A 19,980-nucleotide genomic window follows, 5' to 3' on the forward strand; every position below is an offset into this window, starting at 1 on the left:
CAGCTGACTCAGGCTCACGGGGCTTGGGCGCAGGGCTAAAAACTGCAGTGTAGACATTCAGGCTCGGGCTGGAGCCCGGGCTCTGAGACCCACCCTCCTCCTGGAATTTCAGAGCCCAAATGTCTACACGTCCATTTTCAGCTCTGCAGCTCAAGCCCCATGAGCTTGAGTCACTTGACCTGGGCTCTGACACACAGCAGACCTGAAAACAATGATAGAATTCCGGGGAACAAATCTGCAGGACAAGATCAACGGTGCGTTTATATTCAGCCAGCAATATACCGTGAATGGATAGTTTCGTTTTTGAAATGAATGTTTGCATTGTCCTCTAAAAAATGCCACTCTCACCTTATGTTTTTAATATTGGAAATTTATAATTGTGGAAGGAAGTGCTCCAGGAGCCAAAATTTACAAATTCTTACCATAACTTTGGAACGGTAAACTTTTCTAGTGTCACAAAGGCCTAGTCTCCAAGGGCTTTTTTCAGAACACACACACACATTTGGTGTCTATTAGTGTGAAGAATACACATATGAAACGCCAGTGGATGCACAACCATATACCACATACTGCAGATTTCATTTCTTTTATACTTACCTTTGCCTTTTCTTGCTGCAAGGGATATCTAATGACAGTTGGGAGTCGGACCTGTTTTCTGCCTCTCTTTGCTTTTTTTCTCCCCCAAACCCACACTTTAATACACTCTGATTTTAATTACAAATTAAAATAGGTGACAAAACCCCAGTTCTTATGAGCAATGTCTGACAGCATACACGCAGGATTAAAGGATTCTGACAAGGGAATAACGGTCAGTTGCCACCTTTCATGGAATTATTTTAACCAGAGTAGAAATCCTTAACAGTAACCTTTTAATATGTAAAAGGCACCTTCTAACAATCTAAACAAAAGACCCAAAGCCATAAAACTCTCAATGTTGTTGCATTATAAAGACAAATCAAACATTTTGAGAGTCAGCACTTTTTTCTCCCATTATCTTAAGTTATAAAAAAAATCTTCCAACACATATTTCAAAAAGAAAAACAATAGAAAAATCTAACTTGATCTAAATGTATATAGTTATCTTTCAGTTTTCACAACCTCTCCTAGCACTTGTGTGTATGGAGTAATATTGATTAGCTAAAACAAAGCCAAATGGTACATTTAAAAAACAAACAAAACAAAAAACTGACTTTGAAATATTGTTATGAGAACAGGGGCAAGCTATGTAAACCCTTCAGTTCTGTGGATTCTTTGTATTCACGATTATTGTCACAAACTGAAAGGCTCATATTCCCTACTAAGCAAACATTTACAATTAAATCCATTCTGCACAACACATTTGCATTTTGAGATAGAATAGTCAGTTGTTCAGCTGCTGTGATTTAGATGGATTGGTTCATTATTGCTGCAGTTCGTTTTCAGCTACACTGTATAACAAAGGGGTGCCAATGTAGTCTGGAATGGCTTTAAACTCTAAGTATTCTTCCGTGATGATGTAATTTAAGTATTTCCCCCCATCTCTCTCTCTCTCTCATTAAAAAAAAAAAAAAAAAAATCAAGGTATCAGGACTTCACAGGCTAAACTTCACTGAAAACGATGAAAACAATTGTGCTCAGAAGGGTAGGTTCATGAAAGTCAGTGGGAAGGTTATTACTGGGGAATAACTGACAACTTCCCAAATATGAAAACTGTATTAGTTTCCTACTTCTCACTTGGAGGAAGTTATTAATTACATTATGGGGGGGGGAATAACACACCCATATCATGCAGGCAATTTAAACTATATCAAGAGAGCACAGAGAACAAGGAAACAACAATTTCTAGTTTAAAAAATTAGAACCACCTCATGGGATAAACCACGAAAATCTCACTGCAAAGAGTTTTTCAGGTTAAGAAACAAACCATTATCCCACTCCCTTAACCCCTGACAGGTGAGGGACAATGCCAACGAACTGAAATAAGTTAGTTCTCCAATTGAGGCCCCCTTTTAAAAAATACAACTTTCTCTAAGGTAGTCCCAATCTCAAATCTAAGCATGTTTCATCAATGACAGTGAAAAGTCATAATGCGGGTGCAGTCCACCAATATAAACATGGTCCTCACCAACATATAATGGCAAAGCACAACAGCAAAACCAAGAAAATGCTATACATCGCTTGCTATTACAACTCACTGAGGGCTTATCTACTTGGGAGCACACAGGAAAATTAATCCAAATTATCTAAAGGTGTGAATTTAAAGTGGATTAGTTAAACTGGATTAAACCTAGGTGGATGTTATTCTTCAAAATTCAAGTGCCCTTAATTCACTTCCGAATTAGGCCTTAATTTGGTTTATCTTAATTCCCTTCCAAATTGAATTGAACTAAACCAAATTAAGGCCACTTTAATTCAGAATAAGAGGGTCCATGGTGAGATTTAACATTGTTTAGTTAATCCACTTTAAAAAATAATTTGGATTAAATTTTCCTGAGTAGACAAGTATAGCATACCCTCTCTCATGTCCAGAAAATAAAACTAACTCTAAAATTACTTCCCCTCCCCAGAGCAAGCAACACTGTCACATGCTAATTAGTACCATTAGGCTCAGGCCTTGCGCCCAAAACTTTGAAATTAGGGGCCTAGTCTATGCACCAACCTGCACTGAAATAACAAAAGCTGAAAATGCAAACTGATCTAGTTTCAAGTATTTTGGCACAAGTATTTTTATTCTAAAATAACAGTGTCCACACGTAGACTTGCATGAAAATAACTAACCCAGCTTAGTTAAATCAGAGAAGATTTGAACGTAGATCAGGCCTGGGATTAAGAAGTAAATGTCTTCAGCTGAGGATCACTCACTTTACTTGGTTTCACCAGAATTTAATTTTTACTTAAAGCTGATTTTTTTAAAAATTCTATTGTAACTGTGATCTGGAAAGTAACATTTGAATTTAGATAATTAATACAAATAATTCTATTAGAATAGCGCCTACAGATCTTAACCAAGACCTACATGTATGAACACAGAGAATGAAGCAGTCTCTGCCCTGAAGAACTTACAGTTTAAAACTCAACATACAAAGGAAGAAGCAGTATCCCCATTATAGAGATGGAGAAAACTGCGGCATAGGGAGATTAAGGTCTGACCCACACATAGTGTTTACAGCGATATAAACATTTTGGTTAGGGGTACAATTTTCACCAAAATTGTTATAGAACAGCTCCTAGTGTGAACATTTATACTGGTATAAAAATGCTTTAAACCAACATAGCTTATTCTCCTAAATTTCGGGGAATCAACTACACCAAAATAAGCACCTTTATACTGTTATAATTGCGCTCATATGACCGGAGTGGTACCGTTTTAACTGGTGTAACCTGTGTTTAGACAAGGCCTAAATGGCTTGACCATGGTCACACAGGAAGTCTGTGGCAGAACCAGGAATTGGCCTCAGATATCCTGAGTCCCAATCCAGTGCTTTAACCACAACATGATCCACTACATATGATTAAATAATAAGCAGGGCCTAATTTTGTAGGCATTCTTGTTAAGTTATCTGGTCAGTTTTAGTTTGAAGCTTACAGTAATGAACAGTGTAAACTCAGTTTGCAAATGATTTGTTTGTGTTAAAAATTGTTATATGCAAAGCAATACCATTTACTCATATCAATGGGGCCCTGATTTTCATTTTGTTGGCTGTTTTACTGGATAATCTGAGGAAGATAAAAATCAGTTCTGACAGAGTTCCTTATTGATTCTGTGTGTACTAGAACTATTATTTGAAAATAGTAATACACTAATTTATTAAAGGAGGTTGAACCTTAGGTTTTTTTAGGCATTTTTGAATTAAATATCTAGATGTAATTTATCAGATAAAAAGGCAGTTTGGACATAATCCCAAAATAGAAAACTATATAGCCCTGTTAAATTTCTTACAGTATATGCTGAAGTTATTCTTTTACACTGCTAGCTTTTTAGAAATGTATCATGTTTGCCTCAAGACCCCTTCATGGGAATGATCTCAGTTAATGGAGAGACCAACAATATTGCTAAACCTAAGCATTAAAAAATTATGAATCATTCTCCCGAAACCATGAGACTTAAAAACTAATACAATTTCAGTTCTTTTTTCTTTGCCTTTTGGTTTTCAAGCCTTTGCAGTACACTTAAGTCATGTTTTCAAGCTTTCATTTACAACCATGAGCGTTACAAACTTTCACTTAAAAAAAAAAAAAAAGCAAGCTGAGATTCTCATGTAATCACTTGACAATTCCTAGAGCTGGGACTTAAAAATACCAAATATCACAAGACTTGTGATGAAATCATGGAAGTTGGCAACGACACTGTAAGCAGCCATGACTCCCATAACACCTACATTCTGCTGGAACAATGGTACCATACACCTCAAGAGGAAGAGTCTTTTTGTACTTATGAGCTACCGCTTTTCCAGCAACTGTGGAACTCACTCCCAAGACAGATCATATTGCCCACCAAACTCAGGACCATCAGAAGAAAGGCAAAACCCACTTCCCTGGCTTGTGTGTCCCTCTATGATCCCCACCAAAATCACATATTAAAAAAAAACAAACAGCATCCTACACAATGAAAAGGAAGAGAGATCCCCTTGTGTTCACTTTATTAAACTTTCAAGCCACTCAGACACTGCACACTTATGCTCTTGGTAAAAGAACTTAGATCCTGGACCTACAATGCACTCCCTCCACCCCTCCTGAGCCCTATTGATTTCCCAGATTCTGCCCACACGCAGACCACTGCATGATCAGGGCCTTAGATGGGTACTTCAAAATACTCCCTCCAAACTCACTCAAAAATTAAAAAGTGGACAATTTTAGCCTCCTCCCCACAACCCTCAATTTATAACTTCTGTGTACCTCTCCTATAATCAGAGATGATCAAGTCTTTGTTGAATAAACTGATGATTCTAACAATTCTTTTTGGACCAACTGTCTTTTTTCATTATTGGCTCAGTTTAGTGGTGGGAGCATAATCCATGAATTCTATAACTTTTTCCAACTAAAAACATTCTAAAAATAAGCTCTTGTTATTCCACCCCCACCCCCACCCCATTTAGTTGCAAAGTATAATTCCCACAAATACGAACTATATCACACCTAATATGGTGCTATTGTTTCTCCATTCTTTTTCTTCCTCTTTCCTTGTATGGTTTCCTGGTTTTTGTTCCTTTTTTAAGACACACATTGCACCTGTAGTGTGATACATGCAATACCACTGGGGTGAGGGGAAGGGGAATCTATTTTTAAATATATTTTTAAAATTAATTAAATCTTATAAAAAATCTCTTAATAAATATTTCCAATATGTTTAGCCTGCATCACAAAAGAAAAACATGGCTTAGAGATATATTTCCCAACAGGCCACGGAGTTATTACTGGAAGATGATTCAAAAAAATGTCCATCTGAATGAAAGGTTAGCATATTAAGTAGTAAAGTCTGTTTCTTGAATGAAGCTATGTCCATCAACTGTCCTAGTCATCTTTAAAGAGTTTTCCTTTAAGAGTACTTTGCAGATTAAACAAATAATGTCGCATGGCAGCTACATTCTGCCACAGATGTATGGTTCTTTTCTCTACATTCTCTTTATCCTGCTTTCAGACTACCCCCACTCAGTACTCTATTTCTTGCTAAGCCCAGACTTGATGATCTTACATTACAGATAAGTGGGAAAACACATAAGCCATTTATTTACTCATTCTCCCAATTTATTTTTTTTTTCAAATATGTGTATGTACCAAGGACTCATGAAAACGAAAAAAATAAATGATACAAGTTAGAACTAGAAATATTGTAGGCAGGGACTGTGCAACCTGCCCTACAAAGCATTACCAGCTCACATTAAGCTGGGCTTGAAAGACTCCAATCCCTCATTGCTGAAACACAAGCAAGGTGGTCTTTTAGTGACATGATCTGATACTTATTAAGGATAAGGCTGAAACTTAATTCATTTAGTTTCTGACAGACAGTAAGCAAAATGTGAAACTACGTTTCCAGAGGTGTAGTGACAGGGCATTAATCTAATGAACTGCATAGTAACATATGATATCAAATGTGCCAGCATCTGATCTCTTCTTTGTATCATTTGATCGGAAAGTCTATATAGTATCATGCTTACACAGGGGTTCCACGGCAAGTCATTTATAAACATAGTGAAAAGTATCTGGCCCAGTGTAATTCTTGAATATGGGGGGGGAGGTGGCAATTTCATTTCTTCAAAATTCAAAGCAGAAGCAGTCATTTATTTTTAATTAAAAATTTATTCCCAAGAAACTAAAAGTTTTGACCAAAATAAAAACTTTTCATAACAAAATCTGTTTTGCTCAGAAAGATATTTGCCATTGGAAAAAAGTTTCAGTGGAACACTTTTGACTCTACTCCCGTGGTAGCCTGTTCATGCCCTTCCTTCCTCCAAGCAATCTTTAATCTCCCTTCAGTCAGCCTTTTTGACTGTTCAGTGCTGATGCCACCTATGTTATACTGGCTAACCCTGTCCATTTGTGTCCTTTGCCATCCAGAACAGACCATCTCCAGTGCTTTGCACTCATTCCTGCTTCTTACAATCTCTCCACAAATAATTCCATCAGTTGAGATTTTCTTTTTAAAATAGTCTAGTGACTAGCCATTATCACCTCATATTTCTCCAGATGTTTTGTGATCTCATCCTTTCTTAATGTCTCTAGCATCTTGCCTACCACCAACGTCCGATTTATTGGTCTATAATTTCCTGGTTCCTCCCAGCTCCCAGAGCAGGACAAGAAAGAGACAGAAACTGAGAGCTAGAGCACACAACTATTGCACCTTGTGTTGAAAAAGTGACCAAAGCGCAAAGCCAAAGACTAACATTGTTTATCAAAGGTTCTTTTTAACCCTAAACCTCAGTAGCAACAGATTTCCCTATAAGATACAAACCTTCAGCTATATACTTTGTTATTCTCTTTAAAACAAAGGAAACAGCAACTCCTTTCCCTTCATTATGAATCCCTCCCTTCCCGCCCCCCCGCCCCACTTCGTTTCTTGTTCAAACCCTAGCTTACTCCTTTTCTTTCCTCATCACCCTGCTTTCTCCTCTGAAGTATCTTTATACTTTGCAGCTGGCATCTCCTGATGTGTTTTAAGATACTCTGTATCAGGTGCCACAGCCACTCCTTTGAAATACCATGAAAGTCCGCAGATCCTTAAGCTAATCTGAACCTTGAAGGTTCTGGTTGCACGTGTCAGTGGGAAAAGCCCAAAATTACATTGCAGGAAGAGACGAAAACTCCCCAAAAATTGAAGAGCCAAGTAGGGGGCAAGATGATAACAGAAGAGAAAAGCAGTAAGAGTTGAAGGGGAGCAGTAACACTGTGTCCCAGGGATTGCCAAACAAGCCAATCGGTGGAAACATGATCATGTGACCCTGGTTCAATCGATACTAATAGATGAACAGTTAAAAATATTGACTGGCTCTCAGGGTAACAATGTTAAAATATTTTAGGCTATGTTACACTCCCTCAGCAGAATGGAGTGTGCATCAACCCAATGGTTTAATTATGCATATCCTGCAGTCATCTTATGCTGTGATTACAACAGACCTCACAAGATAATCAAGTTGGCAACAGGTCAACGCCTGGCTTGGAGATCTCTGAAGAACACCAGCTATTCAACAGGGGGTAATGGTCCCTCCATGTCGGAGCAGAATCAAGTCTCCAGTGTGTCAGTGGAAGGCATCCTGCCACTGGAAGCACTATCTTACAAATGAGACAAGGAGCCATTTGTCATTAAAAATCTGGTAATATCTGCCTGTTGGTCAGCCAGATACACAATTGGGTAATTACAGTCTACATGCCTAAAATCCTTCTGCCGTTTCTGCTGGACAAGGTATTCTACGCTTGTTGGCTTTACTGCTGTGTGGTGCTTGTGTTCACTGTTTAAAAATACCACCACCACATTTGGTACCTACCGGTGGACAAAATCCCTGTGTAAATTTGTAACTGCTTTGGGATTCCCATGAGGATTCTTATCTCCTTATTTAGCCCTGACAAAATTCTCATCTGTATACACTATATACAAAAGAGAAAATCCCTTCCCCAAAGAGTTTACAACCTAAATAAGAGAGACAGAGGATAGGACACACTGGAAAAGGCAGATTTAGGGATGGAGAGTTGATATTGGGAGGACCCACTAGTGTGAACAGATGAATGAAAATGGGAAAAGGAAATCATTAGGACCTTGAGACTGGTATTTACTTCAGTCTAGAAGAAATTCCACATAAAAGGGCACCCATCCAAATCTCTGGGTGCCACGGACATACATTTAGAAACACAGTTACATGGAGTTTCAACATCTAAAACCATTCAGAGCAGATGATTTTCTCCTCCCTCCCGCATATCATTTAATCATCAGTCACGGGACTTATACCGCTTAACTGACCCGTTATGCCTTCCCACAAGACAAAATCCTAGCCTCCAATGTCTCGTCCCTCTACCAATGTAACACCGGGTACTGTATGTGCATGCACATATACACCCCTAAACATGACAAAGTCTAAGTTACTCCACTCCAGGTTTTCCACATGTGCATAAAGAAATACTGCAAAGAGAGGTCAGGGTTTCTAACTATTGTTTTCATATGTATAGCTGATGAGCAAGCACTTGTTCCATCCTGATTAGGGTTACAGAGCTATGTGCTGCCAACTGAAAAAATAAAATGAGTTCATTCATGAATTCTTATACATCTGATTGGCTGAGGCTAGAAGTGTCATGGAGATAGATGCCCCGGCCCCTCCACAAATAAATATCTGAACTACTGGAAGTGGCATTTCCCAGCAGTCCCATGAGTCAGTCACTTAAAGGAACTATCAGACATGCACAGAAAAAGATGTTGAATTTCATTTCTCCATTTATATTTTTCACTTTGAAACAAAAAAAAAAAGACAAGAAAGCTACCCAAGAAAGTCATGCTACTTCTATTTCTACCAGGTCAAAAACACCTGCTCTAGACATTAATGGCATATAGAGCACCTGCCGTCCAGAAGGGCTCCAAAGCCCTTTGCAAGCTGATTTACACATACACAAATCACTGCAACCACTGGAACGCAGCCACCGCTGGGGTGAAATGTAGCAACTGTTTAACTGCACACAGCCATGCTGTTCTACTGTTCAGGACAGGAACTAAAAGATACCTTATCCAACTGAAACTGAGGAGGGAATTTAAGGTAGGCAGAACATAATTACCCAAACTGGCATTTGGCCAGTTGGGGTTAACACTGATTACACTTGTGAAAAGAACCATGGGATCTTTAAAGACTGCAAGCAGTCAGGATCTCGGTTTTACTTGTTACCCAAAAGACAAACTGTATATGTTTACTATATCTGTAATCCTCCCTTTGTAGTCCTTCCCTACAGTAATTACTTTTTATGTCTTCTTTCACAAGCTCACAGTACCAGGCATCAGTTTTGGAAACTTCCTCTGGCTGGAGCATTTAGCCTTGCAGAACTAGCAAATTAATCTGGTCTTTTTCAAGTGCAGATCTATAACAAGCATTGTAGCTGTGAAGTCACTTAAAAAACAAACACACTCATGGACCAGCCTCTCTCCCTCCATGCAAGTGAATCAATTTTCAAGACCAATCTCATCATTGCTGCCAATGAAACTCAGAATATAGTAAAAAGAACAGGAGTGCTTGTGGCACCTTAGAGACTAACAAATTTATTTGTGCATAAGCTTTCGTGAGCTACAGCAACCAGTCAGAATATAGTGGAGCTTAGCACATGTGGTATCCTGGCAAGCAAAGAAGGGGATACTGCATCGCTTTCTGAAATCTCCCATCAGCAGGTTAGTGAAGTAACATTACCAGTTGTGTTTCGCTACTGAAGTGGAAAGAAATACGTGCCAGAGTATTCATCAGGAAGGGGACAGGAAGAGGGGAAAAGCTGTGCAGCAACCACGATAAATAAATGGGGTTTACTTAGATGCAAAACATCAAGATGAATATGCAAACTCCGAGCACAAAATTAGAATCTCAGATACACAGCATGCACTACTATTTACCACACCAAAAAGAAAAAAAAAAGTTACAACACACATGGTCAGCAGGCGGTCTTGTCACATTAAATTACAGATTATAATCTCTGATGCCTGGAGGGCAATAAAGTGTCTCTAAAGGCATTTAGAAATCAATTCAAGAATCTAGAACCAAAATGTCCCCCCAGCTATATTGCAAAGTAAGAAAAAACAGTACGTGTGTTCAGCTCATCTTTTTATCGTAGGAAGCATAGAAATTTCAATTTTCAATATGAGGGTCACTGTCATCTTGAAATCTAGTCAGACTGTTAAAAAAAAAAAAAAAAGAGAAAAATAAATAGTTTTGGATACTACATCTGCCCTTGAATTCCCCTTGAACAATGTCTGTGGATTTACAACAATGCTTTCTTATTTAAAAAAATGTTTCTCTCTCTCTCACCGTTCTTGTGAGAAAAAAAACCACCTAAACAGAGGAAGACTGACTACAATAAAACTGCATAGACGAAGTGCTGCCAACGTGTGCGCACACACAAAATACACATTTCCCTCCAACCTCTTTCAGTTATAGTCATGTTAGCTGTTACTAGGTAAAACAAAATATTCAGGCAGAAATGTGATTTAAGTCCACAGTGTCCCTTTAACTGAAAGAGTTTCTAGGATCCTAAAATGGAAAATAAAATGTAAGCAATTCTTTTCCTTGGCTTGTTTTACCCAATCAAAATGTCTCTCTCAAACATATTTATTGCAAAAGATAGTTTAGATTCTTCAGAACTATCCAGTGACATGAATTAAGATGTTATACATTTCTCTAAGCTCTAGAGAGGGGACATTTACGTGCATAAATGCTGTTTGAAACAAAACTGAATAAAAAATTATAGTGCTTTCATATGGCCATGTCAAAGTCTCCTGACCAATCATCAGACGAGAATGGAAAACTAAAGGCTATAACAGATTTTAGAAAAAATAATTGCCCTTTTATTTTAACAACATGGATTTTATCAATTTTATTCTTGCAGAAGAATCTTTAACCTTTATCAAGGTTATGATAAGGAATGCCATCTTCTTCCCCCAAAAATTATTCTGTACCTTTGCACCTTCAGGTTATATTACTTTGCTGTTGCAAACTTTCCAGAAAAATCCTGAGTCTGCAGAAGCAGCAAGCTGGAGGATACAAAATCTGGAAGATACAAAATCTGTTGTTGTCTACAACAAATGATGAGATTATGAAAAGCACCTAATGATGTTCTCTCCTTTCCAGGAAGCAATAGTACAGTACAAAGAAACAGGTAAGCCAAATACCTGATAGCATAACAACACTGTTCCTAAGGGAAAAAAATCATACAATAAAATTTCACTTACTCTTAGCAAGACCTTGAGGGAGTGGGGGAATGTCTCGTAATGCAACAGGATAGAGGGACATGCAATTACTGTGTCAGTTATATTTCAGCTTTCTCTGCCCCACCTCTCATACAGAAGGACTTTATTAAAGTTTTATTTTACCAGTGTTAAAACAGATGTACATGGAGTGTGCAAAATTAATGCTACTGCTCATGTCTTGGGTACAAAGAGTGAAAGGGTTTTTTAAAAAAAACAAATCAACCAAACAGTGCATTCACTAGCAAATCTACATGGGATCACAGTGGGATCACAGCATAGCTAATAATCATTGTATCCCTTGCTGTCCACGTGAAGATTCATCTTGAGAATTATATTTTCTGGTGATACATGCTCACAGATAGAACAGCTACAGATATGTTATCCCCATTTAAAATGATACCATAGAGACAAAATAAATTGTCCCACCATTGCAATAGTCCAACTTTCAAGTCTCTATTTTAAGGAGCCTCTTTTTTTCTATTAGCGTAATTTTCAAACCAAACAGTGAAGACACTGAGTTTTCTGAGAAAAACATAATACACACATTTCACAGAGTCTTGCATGCCTCATGGAAAGTCATACACCTTTCCTATGTATATTTAGTATTAGGAAGGGTCAGATTTTAAGAGAGAAAAATAAGGAAGAGCTATTTAAAGGTATGTTGTTAAAGGTGAGACCAAGCCAATTTGTTGGTTGACCCAAACGGACAGTGTTCCTTTAAATGGGAAGGAAAAGACACTTACCTCGCTTGTGAAGCCATCCTTCCTTCACTATTGCTACTTCATTCATAATGGCAGGAATGTCTCTTGAAAAAACAGTTTATGCCAAAAGATCACCCCACTGTTATTTCTGGATTCCAGCAGAAGGGGCCACGGAAAGGGCTTCTTTCCTCTCTCTTTCAGCTATTTCTAGAAATTAAAAAAAACAAACAATGTTTTGCAGCATTTCACATATGTGCAGTAAGGAACACAACAGAAGGTAGCTTATATATTGCTGTTTTGATTACAAAGTCCAAATGAGGGATTTGTTCTTCAGAAGTATTTTTATTTGGGGGAAGAATGGGGATGCCAAAGTGAATGTCTGAGGAAGTTCTACCTAGTCACTCAACAGATAGAACAGCAATGTCAGTACAAAACCCTACATTAGACACGGACTGCAAGTCTTACTCCAGGTCTCTTCCGTCTCCCCACCAATAAAAAGTACTCCCCAACAGTAATTTTATCGAGTCTAGTTTTTATATCCCTCAGTGTGGAAGCTTCCCGCACTTCCTTTGGGAAACTTCTACAACCTAATGCATCTCAACATCAGGAAGATTTTCCTAATATTCCACTTCAGTTTTACCTGTTAAACTCATCCCATTACTCTCACTGACCTCTCTAAGCAATTCAACTCCCTCTTAAATGAGCATATGGTATCTTGGGTAAAATCATTTAATTTTCTCTTGTCATAAATCAGCCCCTACATCCCCTTGCTCTTGTTGCTTGAGGCCTCTGCTTATGCAGCCCCAAACTGTGTTCCTTGGTCTTCCTGGCTATTATAGTTCTCTGTTTGCTCTCCACTATCACCAGGAGGTCTGTTTTCCAAGTTTCGCTCCCTCACTGAAAATCCTTCTTTCCAGAACTATAACCTTGTATTATCTTCCAAACTGAATCTGATTTTGTTCCTTATTTTCTGCCCACATTGCCAATTTCTTCAGGTTTCTTTTTATAAGTCCTCAGAGGTATCTGCAACTTTACCTAGTTCAGTATAACAGGGGAGTATCATTAAAATGTAATTTATGCCAAATTCCAGATAATGGTGAAGATATTAAAATAACACCCCCTCACACCCCATCCCCAGCAACTAGACACACATCCTTCTGCTACTGAACTCAGTGCACTGGCTAAGATAAGACTGGACAAACAATAAGGGCTGTTATTCACTCCTCTTCTGAAGGGATCACATCTTTATGCCTATTCAGTCCATGACATCTCTACTTGGATTGGCAACAAACATAGCAGTCATGATGGGGATAGCAGTCCATTAGGAACTGGACTAAGGTCAACTAATTTCATGTTATCCACTGATGCGATCACTGATTGTAACAACCTCTTGCCATTATGAACCTGGACTACGACTGAACATCTGATAGAGATGGGAGGTTCCATATTTCATTGCCAGTACTCTGAGCCAGCCAGAGCTTCTGTCTAATGAAGTTAAAACTGACTTATATCAATCACTGTAAATATAAACTGTGCAACTTTGAGTGGGATGAGTTGTGAGAGAAAGGAGGTCAGGTCCCTGTTTGTATTTCTGTGAACTTTCACCAGTTATCAGAGTTCTATATCTTTAGAAGTTACACCCTGTATTTTTCAAATAAATAAATAAATTCACTGTTTTTCCAAGTTAGTAATCTGCCATTTCTCACTTCTTATAATTATCAGCTCTAAGAAACGAGCCTGAGATTTGCCTGCCGGGGGAGAGGGGGGAATACAAAAATCTGATCCTGGAACAGACATGTAGGAATTTCTTGACATCACAGACAAGTACAGAAGAATTATATGTCACAAAATGGAGATGAGTTTCACCAAGAAGGTATCTTAGGACAAGCACCTTTTGACATGCAGCTAAGATAAGACTGGACAAACAATAAGGGCTGTTATTCCCACACACCTACTGACAGTTACACCAAGGCATCAATGGGAGAACAGACCTCATTTAAAGCCTTCTCTCAAATACGGAGTTATCTGCAAAGTGTTGAATAAAATCCCTATGATTATCACAGCTACAGTCTGAAAATGGAATTGCTGTGTGAAAGTTAACACACATTACTTATTGGTATAACACTATGCCACAACAGGTTAGGGTACTGTACATCATACCCACGCACTGAATTTAAAACAATGGAAATAAGCAGCCAACCCCTTTTCCACAGTCACTTGGTGAAAGAGAAAGTTAAAAGCAAAATAACTAATTAGTAGGAAGGCTAATCCCCTGATTAGAAGAAATAAAAAACAATGACAAAAAGGTTTCTGGAATTTCAGGCTGGGTGATGCCATATCCATCTGGAATCACAAACCTATATATTTGCATAGCACCACCTTATTTATTATGGGCTTGATTGTCAATTTGCGCAGGGTTAGTAGCAGCATCTTATTCCGCTACCCCTGAAATAGCCCTAGGTGGACTCCTCCTGAAGGTCGAAACAGCAGACTGGACTTCTACATAGAGTGCTTCCGCCGACGTGCACGGGCTGAAATTGTGGAAAAGCAGCATCACTTGCCCCATAACCTCAGCCATGCGGAACGCAATGCCATCCACAGCCTCAGAAACAACTCTGACATCATAATCAAAAAGGCTGACAAAGGAGGTGCTGTTGTCGTCATGAATAGGTCGGAATATGAACAAGAGGCTGCTCGGCAGCTCTCCAACACGAGTTTCTACAAGCCATTACCCTCTGATCCCACTGAGAGTTACCAAAAGCAACTACAGCATTTGCTCAAGAAACTTCCTGAAAAAGCACAAGATCAAATCCGCACAGACACACCCCTGGAACCCCGACCTGGGATATTCTATCTACTACCCAAGATCCATAAACCTGGAAATCCTGGGCGCCCCATCATCTCAGGCATTGGCACCCTGACAGCAGGACTGTCTGGCTATGTAGACTCCCTCCTCAGGCCCTACGCTACCAGCACTCCCAGCTACCTTCGAGACACCACTGACTTCCTGAGGAAACTACAATCCATCGGTGATCTTCCTGATAACACCATCCTGGCCACTATGGATGTAGAAGCCCTCTACACCAACATTCCACACAAAGATGGACTACAAGCCGTCAAGAACACTATCCCCGATAATGTCACGGCTAACCTGGTGGCTGAACTTTGTGACTTTGTCCTTACCCATAACTACTTCACATTTGGGGACAATGTATACCTTCAGATCAGCGGCACTGCTATGGGTACCCGCATGGCCCCACAGTATGCCAACATTTTTATGGCTGATTTAGAACAACGCTTCCTCAGCTCTCGTCCCCTAAAGCCCCTACTCTACTTGCGCTATATTGATGACATCTTCATCATCTGGACCCATGGAAAAGAAGCCCTTGAGGAATTCCACCATGATTTCAACAATTTCCATCCCACCACCAACCTCAGCCTGGTCCAGTCCACACAAGAGATCCACTTCCTGGACACTACAGTGCTAATAAACAATGGTCACATAAACACCACCCTATACCGGAAACCTACTGACCGCTATTCCTACCTGCATGCCTCCAGCTTTCACCCTGACCACACCACACGATCCATCGTCTACAGCCAAGCTCTGCGATACAACTGCATTTGCTCCAACCCCTCAGACAGAGACAAACACCTACAAGATCTCTGTCAAGCTTTCTTACAACTACAATACCCACCTGCAGAAGTAAAGAAACAGATTGATAGAGCCAGAAGAGTTCCCAGAAGTTACCTACTACAGGACAGGCCTAACAAAGAAAATAACAGAACGCCACTAGCCGTCACCTTCAGCCCCCAACTAAAACCCCTCCAACGCATTATTAAGGATCTACAACCTATCCTAAAGGATGACCCAACACTCTCACAAATCTTGGGAGACAGGCCAGTCCTTGCCTACAGACAGCCCCGCAACCTGAAGCAAATACTCACCAACAACCACATACCACACAACAGAACCACTAACCCAGGAACTTATCCTTGCAACAAAGCCCGTTGCCAACTGTGCCCACATATCTATTCAGGGGACACCATCACAGGGCCTAATAACATCAGCCACACTATCAGAGGCTCGTTCACCTGCACATCCACCAATGTGATATATGCCATCATGTGCCAGCAATGCCCCTCTGCCATGTACATTGGTCAAACTGGACAGTCTCTACGTAAAAGAATAAATGGACACAAATCAGATGTCAAGAATTATAACATTCATAAACCAGTCGGAGAACACTTCAATCTCTCTGGTCACGCGATCACAGACATGAAGGTCGCTATCTTAAAACAAAAAAACTTCAAATCCAGACTCCAGCGAGAAACTGCTGAATTGGAATTCATTTGCAAATTGGATACTATTAATTTAGGCTTAAATAGAGACTTGGAGTGGCTAAGTCATTATGCAAGGTAGCCTGTTTCCTCTTGTTTTTTCCTCCCCCTCCCCCCCCCCCAGATGTTCTGGTTTAACTTGGATTTAAACTTGGAGAGTGGTCAGTTTGGATGAGCTATTACCAGCAGGAGAGTGAGTTTGTGTGTGTATGGGGGTGGGGGGGGATGTGAGAACCTGGATTTATGCAGGAAATAGCCCAGCTTGATTGTCATGCACATTGTGTAAAGAGTTGTCACTTTGGATGGGCTATCACCAGCAGGAGAGTGAATTTGTGTGGGGGGGTGGAGGGTGAGAAAACCTGGATTTGTGCTGGAAATCACTTTAGATAAGCTATTACCAGCAGGACAGTGGGGTGGGAATAGGTATTGTTTCATATTCTCTGTGTATATATAAAGCCTGCTGCAGTTTCCACGATATGCATCTGAGGAAGTGAGCTGTAGCTCACGAAAGCTTATGCTCTAATAAATTGGTTAGTCTCTAAGGTGCCACAAGTCCTCCTTTTCTTTTTGCGAATACAGACTAACACGGCTGTTACTCTGAAACCTGTCATGATTTGGGAGTCATTCTGCCTCCTGTTCCAGGGAGGGAGTGGCAGCATGAAGTACAACATAGACCAGCATGTTGGAGAGGGTAATTACACACTGCCAGGCACACCCTTGCTCCCTCTCAGCCTCTTTGGGGAGAGGGAGAAATAACATAGTGGCTCTGTGCACTGAAGTGGCAGTATGGCACAAAGAATTAAGAGGCCCATAATACCCTTCATGCCAGCATGCAGAAGAGGCCAGAGTCGGGCCTTATATTCTTTATTCAGCTATGCTGGTGTGTGTGTTAGTGAGAGCAAACTCATTTAAAATATCTTCAATTCATAACACGGGAAGGTGGGATGTCTTAGTGCAGTTGGACATAAAGCTGTATCTAGCATAACCTCACTATACCTGGTGCAATTTTAATTGCACATCCAAATTATATCTAATGCAATTCAACAGAGAGAGAGAGAGAGGAGGGTGTTTATTTTTAAAGACACAATGGTAGCACAAAGATCTCACATAGGAAGAGGCAGTCAGCTCTCCTGGGGGGGATCTATGCATTAGTGAATATGGACAAATGAAAGGTATGCCTTTTGCACACGCTGAAAAAATGGATGATCATAAGGCTCATTAAGTAACTTTAGGAATGGTTCCCAGTGAATAGATGTCATTTGAGGTGACTATGGGCTGCTTTTAGAGCCTGTATCTGCATGTGACTGAGTGACAGCAGGAGCTGCAGATGAACAATTCTTCCTTTCTCTCTCTTTTTTTAAAAAAAGATTTGTTTCTATGACACCTTATTCAGTATCAAAAGACCACCTGTACTCATCATTCAGACAGATTAAAATAAATAATTATTGATATAAATAATACCTTGTGTCTCACTGCTGACTATTCTGCCAATATAGGGAACAGTTGATAAGTACGTGCATAAAATTAAGTTGTGAAAATTCAGTACGCTATTAATTTTAGAAAGATACATCATCTCCTTATGTACTAGCATAATGAAAGCTGTCTTAAGGGACCACCCAAACTAATCTTCCAATAGAAGGTAGAGCAGAACTATACTCAATATATTTGGGGCAGCCTCTTAAGACAGGAAAAAAGAAAAGGAGTACTTGTGGCACCTTAGAGACTAACTAATTTATTTGAGCATAAGCTTTCGTGAGCTACAGCTCACTTCATCGGATGCATCCGATGAAGTGAGCTGTAGCTCACGAAAGCTTATGCTCAAATAAATTAGTTAGTCTCTAAGGTGCCACAAGTACTCCTTTTCTTTTTGCGAATACAGACTAACACGGCTGTTACTCTGAAACCTGTTAAGACAGGAAGTTGCCTAATCAGGGTGCTCTCTTTTACTGTCTTTCAAATGTGCCCCTTTCCTGTTGTAGGAGCCCCATACAAAATTAAGAGATGTACCTGTTCTCCTCTTACAGAGAGCGCTCTCCTGCTCAGGAAGAGATTTTATTTTGTCTTCATTTCCTGCACAATCTGTGGAGCCAGGCCATGCTCAGGGGGAACATGCTGGGATCTTGGTAACAGAGTTGAGGGAAATACCAGCACTCTGCAGTAACAACTGCAGAAGCAGCAGACTCTGTAGGCAGTGCCCTATCCTCAGTGAAAGGATTTGAAAGGTAAAGTATCAGGCTTTCATTTTAACAATATCCCGTGTTCCCTTTAGCTGGAGAAAGTTTTAGAAAGAAAAAACCCACCCCTTGTTTGGCAGTCTCTTGGGTGGTCTCAAAGATTGTAGTAACTGTCCTTTTGGGTAAAAGAGAAGAAATTTGTCCAGATGAGCTGGAGCTGTTGTTGCTGGTGCTGCTGTTACAGTCTGAAACTGTTTTTCGTTCTTTTATTCATCTTAATTAAAAGGTTAAAAGGATTTTTAATGGTGTGTTTGCCATGGTGCTAAGCAGGCTGAGGTCTCTGTATATCAAACCCTGGACCTCGCTTAATACTGTTTAATGTTGGACACTGACTAGGTTGTGTTAACACCTTTGCCCCATTTATTCCATCTAAATTCATACAACAGGTCAACCCAAGCAGTAACAGATCCTCCAGCCTCACCCTTTTATCTCTATCTTGACTTGTATGTTAGAGCCCCACAAATTCCACCATCATTTCAACGAGAAGAACCATTAATTCCACTGTGTTCACAGGCTCGATACCAACTGCAGGTGTGGGGAGGTAGAAGCCGACCCACAGCCATCAAATCCTAATGACTAATTTTCAAGAAAGCAGAAAATGAACAACCACCTTTATATCTCAGCTTAATTTTGAAAATCCTGTTGTGGGCCACCAATTATGTGTGATTACTGATGTTCTCCATTAGTCTAGAAGGTTTCAGAGTAACAGCCGTGTTAGTCTGTATTCGCAAAAAGAAAAGGAGTACTTGTGGCACCTTAGAGACTAACCAATTTATTTGAGCACGAGCTTTCGTGAGCTACAGCTCACTTCATCGGATGCATACCGTGGAAACTGCAGCAGACTTTATATACACACAGAGAATATGAAACAATACCTCCTCCCACCCCACTGTCCTGCTGGTAATAGCTTATCTAAAGTGATCATCAGGTGGGCCATTTCCAGCACAAATCCAGGTTTTCTCGCCCTCCACCCCCCCCCCCACAAATTCACTCTCCTGCTGGTGATAGCCCATCCAAAGTGACAACTCTCCACACAATGTGCATGACAATCAAGTTGGGCCATTTCCAGCACAAATCCAGGTTCTCTCACCCCCCCACCCCCCTCCCAAAAACCACACACACAAACTCACTATCCCGCTGGCAATAGCTCCAGCGGGATAGTGAGTTTGTGTGTGTGGTTTTTGGGAGGGGGGTGGGGGGGGTGAGAGAACCTGGATTTGTGCTGGAAATGGCCCAACTTGATGATCACTTTAGATAAGCTATTACCAGCAGGACAGTGGGGTGGGAGGAGGTATTGTTTCATATT

General features: G+C 40.0%; 1 protein-coding gene and 1 long non-coding RNA gene across 6 annotated transcripts in view; one reads left to right on the forward strand and one right to left on the reverse strand.

Annotated features, from left to right (window-relative positions):
* The window catches only part of LOC140913430 (uncharacterized), a 38,597-nt gene extending 27,195 nt beyond the window's left edge, over positions 1 to 11,402 (forward strand). Inside the window, exon 4 of the long non-coding RNA XR_012159585.1 lies at positions 11,122 to 11,402. This is a non-coding gene — a long non-coding RNA (uncharacterized lncRNA). The remainder of the gene's footprint in view (positions 1 to 11,121) is intronic.
* Positions 1 to 19,980, reverse strand: part of AKT1 (AKT serine/threonine kinase 1) — a 115,411-nt gene that overhangs the window by 92,777 nt on the left and 2,654 nt on the right. For all 5 annotated transcript variants that reach the window (XM_073349807.1, XM_073349805.1, XM_073349806.1 and 2 more), the window contains exon 2: positions 12,142 to 12,306. In XM_073349807.1, the coding sequence (XP_073205908.1) occupies positions 12,142 to 12,187 (46 nt within the window). In that variant the 5' untranslated portion in view covers positions 12,188 to 12,306. The remainder of the gene's footprint in view (positions 1 to 12,141; positions 12,307 to 19,980) is intronic.

The sequence above is a fragment of the Lepidochelys kempii genome, chromosome 6 (assembly GCF_965140265.1).
Source record: "Lepidochelys kempii isolate rLepKem1 chromosome 6, rLepKem1.hap2, whole genome shotgun sequence".
Taxonomy (NCBI): Eukaryota; Metazoa; Chordata; order Testudines; family Cheloniidae; genus Lepidochelys; species Lepidochelys kempii.